Source organism: Acanthaster planci, linkage group LG19 (genome assembly GCF_054643075.1).
Source record: "Acanthaster planci isolate LZ-2023a linkage group LG19, COTS_SCS, whole genome shotgun sequence".
NCBI lineage: Eukaryota > Metazoa > Echinodermata > Asteroidea > Valvatida > Acanthasteridae > Acanthaster > Acanthaster planci.
Window position 1 is genome coordinate 6,610,584 of NC_141795.1, and position 15,012 is coordinate 6,625,595.

At 41.2% G+C, this 15,012-nt stretch overlaps 1 protein-coding gene across 4 annotated transcripts in view; it reads left to right on the forward strand.

Annotated features, from left to right (window-relative positions):
• Positions 1 to 210: 210 nt before the first annotated feature.
• LOC110977579 (A disintegrin and metalloproteinase with thrombospondin motifs 3-like) overlaps positions 211 to 15,012 on the forward strand; it is a 33,711-nt gene continuing 18,909 nt past the window's right edge. Inside the window, exons 1-10 of one of the 4 annotated variants that reach the window (XM_087130152.1) lie at positions 211 to 826; positions 3,903 to 3,951; positions 4,183 to 4,634; positions 8,577 to 8,730; positions 9,551 to 9,768; positions 10,281 to 10,358; positions 10,539 to 10,686; positions 11,254 to 11,359; positions 12,304 to 12,447; positions 12,793 to 12,925. In XM_087130152.1, coding sequence (XP_086986278.1) covers positions 722 to 826; positions 3,903 to 3,951; positions 4,183 to 4,634; positions 8,577 to 8,730; positions 9,551 to 9,768; positions 10,281 to 10,358; positions 10,539 to 10,686; positions 11,254 to 11,359; positions 12,304 to 12,447; positions 12,793 to 12,925 — 1,587 coding nt within the window. In that variant the 5' untranslated portion in view covers positions 211 to 721. Of the gene's footprint in view, positions 827 to 3,902; positions 3,952 to 4,182; positions 4,635 to 7,823; positions 7,956 to 8,576; positions 8,731 to 9,550; positions 9,769 to 10,280; positions 10,359 to 10,538; positions 10,687 to 11,253; positions 11,360 to 12,303; positions 12,448 to 12,792; positions 12,926 to 15,012 lie in introns of those variants that run through there. The other 3 variants (XM_087130151.1, XM_022231821.2, XM_087130153.1) reach the window with 3 other exon arrangements.

The following is a 15,012-nucleotide window of genomic DNA, read 5'->3' on the forward strand; positions in this document are numbered from 1 at the left end:
AACCAACACAAAGGACCGGTTCACAACGAACCGGGTACACTACAACCATTTCCTGAACTGTATTGAGCACCTGGAAAACGACATCAATCATCCCAGCTTGGGTTTGTGGGGGAATAATTCTTGCCCCTTTTATTCCTGTAAACCATGCATAACGGGAAATGGGCTGCAACCACTGAACGGCTGTCCGAATTATTTGGCTGCGGCTTGGAATTATACACAACCGTGCGGACATGGCTGCAAACACAGTCATACTTGTGCCTAATCTCAAGCCGCAGCCAATTCGTTTGGACGCGACTTACTTCAACTGGAGTGTATAAAAAAACTTTAAAAAGACATTCGCCCAGAGTGGTAACTAGAGTCGAAGAGAACGCACCTGAGATTTTTGGCAGTAATCAGAAGCGTGCATACTGCAAAATTGATTCACTGTGTTCATTTATTGGAGCTGACTGTATACGTCTTTTGACTAAGTTGACTTGAAAAGATTATCGAAACTCAGTGCCGCAACACGACACGTCACTGCGAGAGCTTCACACTCACAGTTAAAATCAAGTTATCTCGCTGAACGTGGGTTCCGTTGAAGGCTTTACTGCTTCCAACACCTACAACAGTGCGCACACTATTCGGTAGCATAAACCCATGCTCAGTGACAGAAGGCAGACAGTACTTCTTCGATGAGAATTGTTTTCTTCCCGTACGTTGGACAACAAGAATCGTTTTCTTGATGGCCAGTGGAATCAGTATCACACGCTGGACCGGACCAGATTTCCTCAGACCTTCGGCCGCTTTCGTTGTTTTACTCCTAGCTGGAATTCGGACGACAGTACTTGTAAGTGACAAAAATCCTAGCATCCTTTCAGACAAGATTTTCCAGGAGTAGTGGGGCGCGTATCGTGCGACGTGTTCGACCGGACACGTAGCAGCTCCTCACGGCGGCCGTGCAGACTCGAAGCTATCACCTTGTAACTCGGTAGGGAATGTTGATATAAAATCAATGCAGAGGGCAAAAGACGCAAACTTTGAGCACTGCATGCCTGGCTACACGAAACAACTCAGTGTACATGTTCTTCGGTCATATTTAGCACGACCGACCGGCTTAGATTGTTGGAGTTGATCATAGTAAGTGAACCGGAATGGTTTCGGCAGTGGACTGCAGTTTTGGAGGTTTGCCCTTGAGTTCCCGATTGAAACATGAGTGAGGTTAAAAGCTGTGCCCGTAGAGTGTGTTTTTTAATGTTTTGTTTACCCCGCGTATAGGCCTATGCGGAGAGTATGGATACAGATAGGGCAGTGGAAAATGAAATAATAGAATGACAACAAAATATAACTGGAAGGGGTTCATAAGAACCACTGCTTGTCAAGTACAGACTCCCTAAATTATGTTGATTGTAGATTGGGAACACCGAATGAGGAGAGAAATTACTCATTAAGCTACAATCAACGCGATATAAAAACTAGATATAACTTGTAAGGACATGACAGTAGAGAAATATGGAATATAAACTCAAGAAAGAAACGTAAAAGTACAATTACAAACGAACAATAAGATTAAGGAATTTTGGGACGTCAAAAACTATTAAACCTTATAGTCAGGTAAGAATAATGGAAGTATGAATTTAGTGTAATTAATATACGTACGTGGGAAACGTTTTCCAATTCTCTTTTCAAAGACTGTCTTTTTTTCTAGACCAAAAGGCTTAAAGTTGAGATTAATCGGTCACAGTTTGCTCAAGCTTTGAACTTCACCTCTTTTGAAGAAAATGAACACATCCTGTAACTCAAGTCACTGCTCTGAAGCTGCGCGCGGGTTAGACCCCCGGTGTGCCTAAACATTGTGTGGGCAGATCATTAATCATTGTCTAAGAAGCCTGGGGCGTGAAACTTTGAACTCTCATACGCCTCAAGCTCGAAAGATTTAGCCACCGATCGTTGTGTAATGAAAGCAAGCATTGAAGTGACCTTTTATAATTCGCATACATGTACCAAGTATTTTCCTAAGATAGCTCCCTGCTTTTTAATTTATAATGGCCTTCAATGAAATTGTTAATAAATACGGCCGCCCGTCGGGCAGTTTCCGATGTCCTTCAAGACTAAACCATGACGACACAGAGGTGAAACTCAACCAAACGGTTGTGAGTTTTAGTAGGAAATTGTAAACTATTTTGTTTTGTAAAATCGGCGATAATTCGCCTTTTTTCCCAAAAATTCTTAAACATTCGTAAACTTCAGATCAGTTTGTAATATATATTGCGCTTCCTGTGTCATTAAACGCACTACAGTTGAAAAGCTTCGGTGAGATGCAACATACTCAGTGGCTGAATAAGAACGTGGACTCACTTGGGCCTTTCCCGCAGTGTTACGTTTATCCTGTGAGTTGGCCTAGAAAAATCTCACATTTTCTGTTTCAGACCACACGAGTCCTTGCTCGAGTCACCCCTCTTCGTCATCCCAGCGGTTTCCAGTGAATGAAAGTGTTTAAGCATTGCCTCGAACCATTTACATAATGTGATACACATTTCCGTGAGCGTGCGTCCTCCAATTTGACGACAGGTCAACGACCTATACACGTTGCTACGGCGATGTTTTCCTGAATTTCTTGTCTGGTTTCGTTGAGTTGATTCACTTTTACGAAACTTTGTATATACACCTTCGATAAGCTCGATTGAATAAAAATCTCCTAATTTCATACAGCGGTGATTTTCATATTTGGCGCCTGATCTGATCATTCATACAAGACTGCATTTTTCCCATTTGAAGACATTCCATCGCGTTAGAGTTACACAGGATCGAGAGTAAGATGTTCGCTCACGCGTGCCCAGATCAAAGCAGTTGCGTGATCAAAGCAAAGATTTTAATTCAGCCTCAAGTGATCGCAAAGGTGCCTTCAATTTTGAGCAGTCTTCAGCGCTGCGTGGCAAGAAACATACTATGAAAATTATTGGTCGTTAAAACACTTCACTGAATGCTGTGTGCCAGATGAGTGAACATGTTTTCGCACGTCTCACGTTTGCTTCGGAGAACCGAAACCCGTCACGATATCTGTGATGAAAGACGTTTCGCTGTGCGAACTGGTACGAGAGACTGCCCATGATTGGTTTCAGGATTCAGTGCCCGGATTAGATGACGATAATCCTGATATATAGACGTGGTTTGTATTACCACTGTACATGTGCGTGTTGGCAGAAACTCTCAACAAGTCACAAGTATAAACATCATACATAGGCTTTAGGGTATAGAACTTGGGGCTCGTCGTATGCAGTGTTGGATGTTGGCTGAAAATGAGTTAACTGAATACTGTACTTTATCCAAAACTTGCAGTTCAAAGATATTGTCAAACACTGGGAATCTTCTCCACGTTTGTGCTATATTGTTAATTGGAGAAAACGGAGAAATGATTGCAAAATTCACACAAGACAAATTTGGACAGTGTTCATTTAAATATATGGTTTTCTATGGGTATTTGGATTATGTTTTGTTTTTAGCGAACTACTGCGAACTCTCTACGATGTCCTTTAAATGCCCTAATCCTATAATAACAGTTTTTTCTGTGATACGCGAAGAACCTAGTGATGTTCTTTAACTTTGAAAATAAAATGTCTTTACGCATTTGTAGTCAACACAAGATTACGTTAATATCTTGCCTTTCGTTTATCTTTTGACTTAGTTCAAAATGGTAAAAAGAAGCCGGTCTAAAACATAAATAGAATATTATCAACTCGCGTGTTGTTTTTGTTTTCACTGGTTTCGCGACATTTCAATTCATACATAGACTCTTCTTAATTATTTACATTGAAACGACCTGAACATGTGCGACGAAATTAAGAAGTAACAGAAATTACAGGGAAAATGCTGCTGGCAACCATGGACCGATCGTTTTCATATTTTGTTCTTTTGATTTTCTACAGGTCTCAGGCGCTAGCATCCCGGCGATCGTGCCGCTGCAGGCGAAACACCGTGAGTACTGTTGAGGATGATTCTTTTTAAGCAAAGTGGAAAATTCTGAGGAGCTGCATAAACGCTTTGATGTTCAAGCTCGCTGTATAGACCGCAGCGAACTTACTATCCTTATTTATAATCTCATTTCAATAACATCATTAAACGCATCGTCTGACATCAGCCCGCCCGAGGAGGAAATCAGATTTAAACGTAATAGCTGTTTGTCACAATTTTCTTTTTCAAATACAGATCACCTCATTTCGAAACTGTCACAATATGAACTGGTCAGACCGTATAGATCCACACCTGACGGCAACTTTCTGAGCCACGATCTCTCTACGGCCAAGGAGGAAGAGCGGAATGTCTACGAGCGCGCCAAAAGAGACACGCTCGAGAATCATCGATATGGTGGTCGCGCCGCGCGCAACGCCCGCAGTACATCGCATTCACACCGAATAACCGGTGATGACCTCCACGATGACCTCAGGCAGAATCACCACTTCAGGGTCGACGCGTTCGGCGAGCGGTTGACGCTGAACGTCACGCGAAACCGTTTCCTGATTTCACCCAAAATGAGAGTTGAGCGGTATAACGAGGACGGCACGAAAGACGTCTACCGACCCAATGTACTATGCTATTACATCGGCGGTGTGAATAACGATCCACGGTCTACCGTTGCTATTAGCAACTGTGACGGATTGGTAAGTACCAAATTTTTGTGTTCATAACCTTGCAAAATCTGGGACCGCTTACATCGGCCGATTTGATCGTCCAAAATGTCTCTCCGTTTGATACACGAAATAAGAATGCTTCTTGAGGTCGACGGACAAAATCCATAGTAACAACAACGGCGTAGTTCATGGTAAACTCTCTGAATGTCCCTGCATGTTGAAAAGAAAATAATTTCATAAAATGCACCCTCATGACACTTAGTGATAGGAAACCTTTAGTTAAGGCATTTGGGTCAATGACCTACACAGCAGATCGGAATTTCACATAAATATGCTCCTAGCTGTGTACACACAGTCCCTTAAAAACAGTTCAAGCTGTGCGGAATAACAAATGTATCTGTGGAGTGGGCGGGAAAGTCGACTAGCGATGAGACGATGATAGCATTGGGCGTAAACATTATTGGTCGGAGCGTTTGTTATGTGGTTAACGCGTCATCGTCCGTGGTTCACGGCCGGTTCTCATTAATTTAGGCCAACTTTGTAACCATAACTGGGTCGCCTAGTTGCGAAAACAGTATAATCAGCAGAAGTACGGTATTATAAATCACTGATCGGGTAAAGGTACAGCACGCGTTCACTGAAAATAAGGCCCCACAAAATCGTTAAGCCATTAGGCTCAACGATTGAAAAGGTCTTGCTCCAGGGCTCATGCGCACTCACCGTACCTCCGAGGGTCTGTGGGAAAAACACAGGTGCCCTCGGGGTTATGACTGCCATGCGAAGGTCTGTAGACACTTCGTTTGTTTATAAACATTGTCAGTAACTTCGCATGGGCCGTCATTATTGTGTGCATCAACTTATGCCGTGGTTCGTTAAAATTCTCACGGAAAATTCAATTTTTTTGGAGATGTTTAAAGAGGAATCATTCCCACCGTGCCTTAAAATGTGGTATGTTGAAGCATATAGTAGAAGTTGGTGAGTACGCTGCTGTGTCGACTGCTCATTATCAGCCCGTAATGAGCAAATTGCGTAATCCAACAACGCATGCTCGAAATTAATTAAGCGCGTCGGGGGTCAATTGCGAACTGCAGTGCGCGCGTGAGAGGTCTGCCCAATCAGAGTGCTCCTCGCCGACTGAGGCTGATGGCGTCAGTGTGACGTCATGTGGTTTGTTCTCGAATTTTCTTGCCTTATGATGCGGCAACAAAGATGAGAGATCAGATAAATATTGAATGGCTGCGTAGCACCGTGATCAGAATATCGACAAGAATATAATATCAAATCAGTGCTCTGAAATATGTGATTGCCGAGCTTTCAGTAACTGAGTACCTTCTTCAGGGCAAGCAGATTCAGTTCTGAATGAACGCGGAAAAATCCACGTTCATTCCCCCTGGATGCAGCGTTCCAAGTTCGAAAATGACGCGCTGCTCCAGTTCCTTACGCTATACACCAGATGACGCTTTCCGCGGGATGCAGCCGCTTACGTCGTTGATGCGCTTTCCTTCACGCTCGTCATTCTGCGAAAAAGTACGATGGCACATTGCTACTTTTGATTTGAGTCGATTCGAGAAGTTGAACGACCGGTTGACTTTCAGCGATCAAAGCTCATTGATGTGTCACTAACAAGAAAAAGAGACCAGCCCATCAGTGCTTCGGGGCAAAGCATGACACAATGAGCTTGTACAAAGGACTAATTTAGGGCTTTGTGGAGGTACAGAAAAGGGGATTCTTGATAGGATTCTTGACAGACCAAATTGAAATTGCCCTCAAGAGCCCGTTTGGCGTTGTGCGATGTCGGATATCAAAAGTCATAAACATTGGGGTGCATATAGGTACCTATGGCCTATAATCAATTACCATGCCGTGCATCTCTGCAAGAGATTCATCGCGTTCAGTTTGTTATACGGTTTTGATCAAGCCCATATACCGTTTAGATCCGCTGATGGCATAGGGACATGGACTCCATTTCGTGATCAATACTTTCTCTGCGGTTCTTAGAAATGAGATTATAGAAGTCACCGGATTATTGAGTGCCTGTAGTAATCATTCTCCGTGTGAAGGGTTTACCCCCTTGCTGTGGTACCGCTTTCTTCGGTCTTTACGCTCAATTAGTTCCCAACGATTGCAGTAAGAAGCTCGTTTAAAGGCAGCGAAGTGTACATAGCAACCATTACATCCAGGCGAGGAGTAATTGTTAGAAAAACAGGCCTGGATACTGTGTTCGATCTACTCACTCTAGGCCTAATTACTTCTGATAATGAAACCAAGGTAGTTTTCGAAGTGGCCAGGAAGGCATTGTTGGCCAATCTTCCATGGTATTTGGAGGCTTGAAGAAACCTCGAGAGATATTCTCTCAAGAGTGAGTGTCTTATAAATCACCCCAAAAGAATGGAAACCACTGAGTAAAAACCACTCTAAAAAGAGCGACAACAACCACTCCATGCAAAGAGATAACTTTCTCTCCTCCAAGGAGCCATATGAAGGACAACTCCTTTATATGGATCCTTTTTGTAATTTCATTTCAGAGTGACCGCTTCACTCTCTTGCGTTCGGAGAGTAGAAGAAAACGCGAAACAATTTTCAATTCGAAAAATGGAAAGAAAACCCATGGGGTGAAATGCTGAGAAAAATACACAGAACATTACAAAAGACTGAAAAGAGTAACGTGGCAATACATGTACTAAGGTTAGGAAAAACTACAAGCAGACCGTGTGGCACTCCTGGGTCACCGTTGTGGGAGTTGCCGAGCGAAAAATTTGCCAAAGCGCGACCGGTGTCATGCTAAAAACTGCCCTGTGTGAAAAAAGTGTCTGCTCACTCCCCAGGCCTGCACCGCAAAAATGATTGAAGTGTTTTTCAGCGGTACTAGAAGTTCCTGTATTGAGTAGGATAAAATAAAAATAATAAAAACTCTCGTGATGTTCTTTTCCAACAGCTATGGTTCGATCTTGGCAAATATACTGTCTGACCTTACAAAATAATGCCCGTTTTTGCCAAATGATATTTGCATCTAGTATCTGCCAAATGTAAACTCGCTGGACGACGACCCTGATTTTTTAGCGGGCTGTTTTTAGCAGGACACCGGCCAGTGGTAGTCTGTGTCATCCGTTGCTGGCCGGCCAGTGGCTCGACCGTTCCGTTTAATAAGCGAGCGTCTGTTGGGTCGTTGCGCCGAGGAAGAAACTCTCCCGAACGGCCTTTATTAGTACTGCAGATGTTTCGTTGACTTTCACCTCAGATTTGACATATGGAATTTATGTTTAATACCAGAGAAATCCTTCGAATTTGTTATGAGTTCTGTTGTGTTTTTGTTTGTACAATCTCTTCTGGTCCTTTTGCTAAGATCTACTTGTGAGTATTGCAAACTTTTTGCGGATATCATTTATGAATGCTGTGACTTGAATCCTTTGAAAGGACCTTTCATAAGTATATTATTAATATACTAATATTAATATTATTAATTTTCTGTAACTTTTCAACTTTAATTCTAAAGTCTGGCATTAACTTGCAAAATATTCGCGCAAAGTGATTTTACTGTAGCTGCTCTTAAAGAAAATACACGCACGTGACAAATAATAAACAATAAGCCTGATAAGGTCGAGTTGGCCTAACAAATAATCTAGACTTTCTTGTTCCAGTTCATATTTTCTATTTTACGAACTTAATTTGCGACACATTGTGAATTTGTTTCTGATAACATCAGCAGCTGTAAATAAAAGTTTAAAAGCCGCCGATAGGTTTGAAAAATATCAACAGCAGACTCCAGGAAATCCAACTGCCATTTCAATTGGAAAATTTCACAATGATAAAAAAGGGGAGAACACTCCCGAACGCCATTTGGCATTCAATTTGAGACACATTTCCTTTGATGGGGGATGAACCTTTTCTGTGCCCCCTGCCCTTAAAATACTCCTGCATTTTTACCCCTTCACATTTCGAAAAAAAGTTTCCATTTGTCACCCTGTCTTCCAGAGTGGTTTCATTCGAACAGGGAGCGAGGAGTATGTTATTGAGCCCTTGGAATCAGTTGTAGGCAGATCACAGGTCAACATATCACAAGGTCATCTACACATCATGTACAAACCCAAAGACTTCAAGATGGATGCTACCGAGCTTCAGACACCCTGTAAGATCTGTCTCACTCACTCAAAAAACCAAATATTAACCGATTTGAAAGTGGCTTGTAAACATTATGGAATTCATATTTACATTTGAATAGAAGTATAATCTTCATGATTGGAAAAGTTGGATTTTTAAGAAAATCATTGTTAGTATTTGTAAGTGTTGGTATAACCCTTTGAATGTATAGAATTAAATTTCTCCTAAAATCTATTCATTATAATTGCCACCTGTTTGGCTTATTGGTTACTTGTTAGTTTTGGTTAATCACGCATAAGTATGATGATACCAAGGACAGATCCATTTCTACATGCTTTTTGAAGGAAGAAATATGAAATGGACCCAAAATAAATTCTCCTTTCCATATTTATTTTTTTTGGCTCTGTTTTTTGGGGAGGATGGCCCCCATTGGCTCCGCCCTCAGATGATACTGGCTATTCACAATGCAAAGATGTTGGGGATGTGTTTCCTACAGTAGTTAGGGTTGGGAACTCCCAACCACAGGCTGGGGGCTTTGAATCCCGCAATGTAAGTTGTAACCTTGGGCCCTCGCTTGTCTGTCTCCACCTGGGGGTTTTAAAGGGGTTGCTGTGAGGGAAAGAGAAGCTTTTTGTAGTTGACTAACCGATGATTGTACCCAGAGAGTGTAATTGGTTCACACAATCTTTGCGGGCCCAGTAAGCAGGGGTGATATGGTGTAATAAAGGGTTTGCCTCATTCTATTATTGCTGCTCTGAGCATGCGATGGTTAATTCTTTGTCGGGAATAGTCTTTGCACCGTGCATTTCCCCCCTGAAAGCTGACATGGGATGATTTGATTGTTTCAGTGACAATGGACCTTCACGACGACACACCGGATGCAGAGGAGAATTTCTCCGCGAGATGGCAAGAGACACAGCACACGGAGAATCCTTCTCGCGAGAGGAGGCGGGCTGGAGATCCGGACCAGAAACACTTTGTGGAAACACTCCTTGCAGCTGACTACTCCATGGACAATTTCCACAGAGATGGACTGCCCAATTACCTCCTGACCATGCTGAATATCGTAAGTTGGGGGGAATTTTTCATATAAAAAGAATAAAAGATAAAGTTTGTACTAACCACACCCCAAAACAGGGGCATTCTGTGTCACATGAAATGGTTTTCTTTGAACAGTGGCTTTTCATCCACAGAATCTCCATCTCAACGAAAATCCTGAATTATTTTTCAATCCGCATTTCTTTTGCTCTTTGCTGCACTGCTGTGCTGTGCTGTTATTTTGAAGTACTTTTGAGGGTCTTTTGAAAATTGGATAAATGTGCTTCTCCTTCAGCAACTTTATTGCAGTATTTTTAAGTAAGGTTTTGGGTAACAAAACCTACAATGGAAAATTGGAAATGATGTAATTAGAATTGTTATAGTTACTTTTATCCAGGTGTAAAAACTGAGTTTCTGAGTGACCGGCTTTGTATCTGATTAAATCATTCATCAAAATACATAAGCTTGAGGAGCCCAAGTAGTAACATAGAAATGCTGTGCTGAAATTGTCTGAAATAGCTATTGTCTTTTTCTCAACAGGTGAATGTTGCTTATCACCACGAAAGCATGCCATTTGATATTCAGTTTTCAGCATCGCGAATCATCATTCTTAGCCGAGTAAGATCTTACTGTATTCTTCAAGTTAGATAGGAGGTTACAGTTAAAATTGATGGAAAAACTAAGTTTGGAGCACTGATCTCCTAAATTTAATTTATGGTTACAGAATATTGTGAGCAAATGAATTTTTAGCCTTTTGATTTTGTCGTTTCAGACTTTTGTTTCAAATATATCTTGCAGTCTAATCGCTTGGTCGTGGAGAATCAAGCCCAGTCGAGTTTGTCTAATGTGTGTCGATGGGCAGCTATGCAGACAGTCCGTGACGACACGCAACCGAATCACCACGATTTGGCTGCATTTGTCACCAGGCTTGACTTCGGGCCAGCAGGTAAGCTCGTTAAACTGTCCTTGTAGATTTGGACGGGGCATATTTGTCCTGATTTTGTTCTTTAGGTGACACTTTTCCCGTTGCTTCATTTTTCTTTTGTTATCAACATGCATATTCAATACGTTTAATACATTTAATATACGTTGGGTAAGGGCAAAACCTGTTATATATAATTAACATATTCAATACATTTAAAGACAGAATTTAACATATCAATCACTAAAATATGCTGAAAGATGGTTTGGGTTAACCACCAAAAATTAAAGGGAACAATTGAATTTACCTCTATGAAACAGGGTTTGGCTTTTTCACAGACGGATGTATGTGTGCTTTTTAAACAGCTTAACATACCAATAGGAAGATTAATTGGAAAACTGACCCTTGAAGGACCAAAATTACCAACTTCATTTGTTTTTTTAGGCCAGAATTAAGATCTGGTTACTTTTTTCTATGATTGCCGCCAAAACAAACAATCAATTACCTCCGCCACTCCCTTGGGACATGGATGATTTAACCTTTCACCTTTCGGCTCCGCAAGATTTCAATTTTTGTTTTTCATCTGACCAGGCTATGCCCCAGTGACCGGTATGTGTGCAATGACCAGGAGTTGTGCCTTGAGCAGGGATGAAGGCCTGTTGTCTTCATTTGTTGTGGCCCACGAGGCGGGACATGTGTGAGTTGTTTTTTGTGTCGTTTCTGCGCTCCAACATTTTGGACAAGTTTACCTATTCAAGTTTATCATTGAGCGAGGAAAACAATCGGAATTCAAACTGAAAATTGTCAAATGCAAGAGATTTGATGAGCTATTTAACGGCATTTCGGGATTCCTCTGTTAAATAGAGCCAGAGTCATTTGAAATCATGCTCTTCTTACTGACGTGAAGTCTGGTGGTATTTGAGAAAACAAAGAGACTGGGCATTTCATTTTTGGTTTCTACATATCATGGAAATACCTTAAAGGGAATTGAATGCCTTAAAACAGGTGATTTTTAATCAGCAAATATGCAGGAAAATCTTGGAGCTGCGACATAAATTTGTCCGCGTGCCGTGTTTTTGCTCTTTACTGTTGAGGCTTGATGCATTGAGAAATTATTATATTCAATGTCTTTTATTACCAACATCGCTTAAGTTAACATTGTCAAGATTATTAGCGTTTGGCCTGTTGAGCGGTATTAAAATTATCTGATGAAATGAGATGGAACAAATTCTGAATTATGCACCCTGCGAGTATAAATGTGCAAGTATAATATGCGAATAACATCCAACTTCATTGCTTTGAACAGAAGCACGGCTCAAGAAAGAGCCTCGCCAAGCATTTCTCTTCATATATGCCCATTCATCTATGTTACTTACAAAGCAAATTAAGAAAAAAACTGCTCATTTACTAATTGTGAGATGAGGCTTTCAGTGTATCAGCCTTATTACGGCGTAGTTTTAGCATACAGGTGCAGATATGCAAAGAGCTGAGCGAAGCCGTACTAAATTTCAAGTTTTTCCATAGGTTTGCGCACAAACATTTATACACCAAGCAGATGTCATCCAGCAGGTGTCACTTCAAACGGCAAGTTTGTGCACTGATAATTCAGTACTGCTGTGTGGTTCGGTCTTGGTTGTATAGGTTTGGTATGGAGCATGACGGCAGCGGCAACAGGTGCAGTACCGAGCCATATCACGGCTCCATCATGGCGCCAGTTGTTATTTCCACCTACACCGACCATTTCTGGTCAGACTGCAGTATCCAGGAACTCCTTCGTTACATCGGGTGAGTTGGTCAGTTTATCCACTTTTTAGTTTGATTGGCTGGCCACTCAAATGCATTAATCTGTCACCAAGGAAGAGGTCTGTCTTCATTTTATCAAATGATAAGTCACAACCTTAAGTATGCTCTTAAAATGCCAAATTTTTAAACAGCACAACAATAAACATCTCTTTTTTAGACAATGTAATTTGTATTTTTACTCAAAAACTGTTTCATTTGTGCTTGTTTAAACAGCATTGAGTGAAACAGGTTCTAAGGTGTGGCCAGATTCGGAAACTTTATAAAAAGGAGTACAGGTTTCCATTTCATTAAGGAAGCCTTCTTAAAATCTTCCTTGACTTTATCTAGGAACTATGAATGTCTCGAGGATGACCCATTTGATAATGGCATTGCGGAGTTTGAAGGATACCCTGGTGAATGGTACGACATGGACCAACAGTGTAAATTTGACTTTGGGAACGACTTTGAGCTGTGCGGAAGCGTAAGTATAAACTCTTGTGTATTTCCTATTGTTAAAATTGACTGTGTGCCCCTAATAACTGGAGCTTCATATTATGTGAACCAGGAAAATTGACCTAGAGAAATATTTGATCGTAAAGTGACAGTCAGTTGAAATTTTGAACTCTTGATGGGACTACAAATTCACTTACATGTACCATTACTATACAGTTCGTTTTGTCTGTAACAGATGCCTAAAAATCATGGGTGATTATATTTTAGATCCTGTTGATGAGGCACAGTTTGACGTTTCTTTATTTGCTTGTTTGTTCAGTCGCCTTTTTCAAATAATCATGTTGAATATGTTTATTTTCTCAAGTTTGATTGTTTTTCAGTGTTGTCACTAATTGGAATTCATCCATTCCTTTCTGATTTCCAATGTTTTCCCCTTCATGGTATTCGTCTACTCTGTTTGTCTAGCATTTCATTTCTTCCAAGTGAACAGATTCATCCGCCTTCCATATATTCGATTTTGTGATCCGCCCCCCAAGTGGTACATATCTCTTCAGTTCTATGTCTTTGAGTGCATGTGTGTCCTGGTGCCGCATGCTCAGTACCATGATGAGTTTGACAAAGATAGTATGTGAGTGTAGTGAAGCATGATTGCATATATTGCCCTGCTTCCAGCTTTGACATTGCAGCGTCCGTTCTGATCACTGCCAAGCACAAACTGGTTCTTTGTCAAGTTCCAGGGCTGCATGTGTCCCTCATTCCTGGAACGAATTAATGTCCGGCCTCCACCATCAGCAATGAATTTGTTCTGGCCAATCTTGGAAATTCAGTTTCATTCATCAAGGGGTGCATTTCATGGTGACGCGCCCGGCTTGTGTTGCCAAATAGGGTGGTGATTTTTATGCCCAGAGCTTAGATTCCTGGAATAATATGACTATGAGTTGCTATAAAATCAGATGGGATCAATTAGATCCACAATCCAGCGGATGTGAAGTTAGTTGCTGGAAGGAAGACATTATTTCAGCACCATTATGTCACTTGTTTTGCCAGACTTTCGGATTATCACTCAGGAAACTTGTGGATGTGAAATTCAAAGAAATCTGAGTCACCATTTATAAAAAGAAAAGTTCTGTCATCGAATACTCGTGTGTTCCTCTGTGGACATATTACATTCATTTCCATTTGGCTCATTGACTGTGATTTGTTTGTTTTGGTTGTGAGATTCTTCTGCCTGTCGTCTGTCGTGGTTTCCCTGTCACTTCCCCCTCACCGTTGTCCTTTCAATGTGAGACCCGTTTTTCAATTATTTATGTTCTAGGGAGTCAAGTGGTCAATTTGCATGAGAAAACAATAGAATGACAGTTCACTGGGCTTCACCTAGTGCCTCAAATTTGTCGAGAAAAACTTTCTCTCTTCTAGTTTTTTTTTTACCTTGTCTGATTATTTTTGGTGTTCATTGTACTTAGTCAATGGGTGTTATATGAGTATTTCACTCAAATGATTGTTGAAGAGTTTAAGTTTTCCATCTCTTGTTCAAACAAGTACGATTATAGGCCTAACCCCAGAAATCTCTTAGCGAGGTGTCTGCAGGTGATTTGAAGTGTTGATACCACTATTTTGTGAAACCTCGATAGACGCAGCTGTGAAACTTTTCTCATTTTGGAGCTTACATGTATATCCAAGACATTATGGCCTTCCTGAAATTGGTTTTTCCAGACTTCCGGCGGAGTATTAGCTCCAGATTGTACCAAGAATATTTTTCTCATGACTTACTGTGCTACAGCCACTTTTGTATTCTATCAGTTGGTCATCTTACAAAATCCTTAAATTCCCTGATGCCAGAGAGATAGGTTATTTTCCTCCCTGGGGGCGAGTTTTGAGCAGGAACTTTGTCAAAACTTCATGCCCAGTCATACAATTTTGGCTTCACATTTCAGGGCCGATGGATTTACCATTGTTTATCCAGTGACCTCTGCTCCATGGGGAACCAGTTTCATTTTCAGCCTACAGTGTCTGTCATTGCACTGTTCCTTCTAGATTGCTTTTTCCCAGAACAAGGAATAATCAATATATTGTATATTGTGCAGTAAATCTCATGACCTCCATTTTCTGTACATT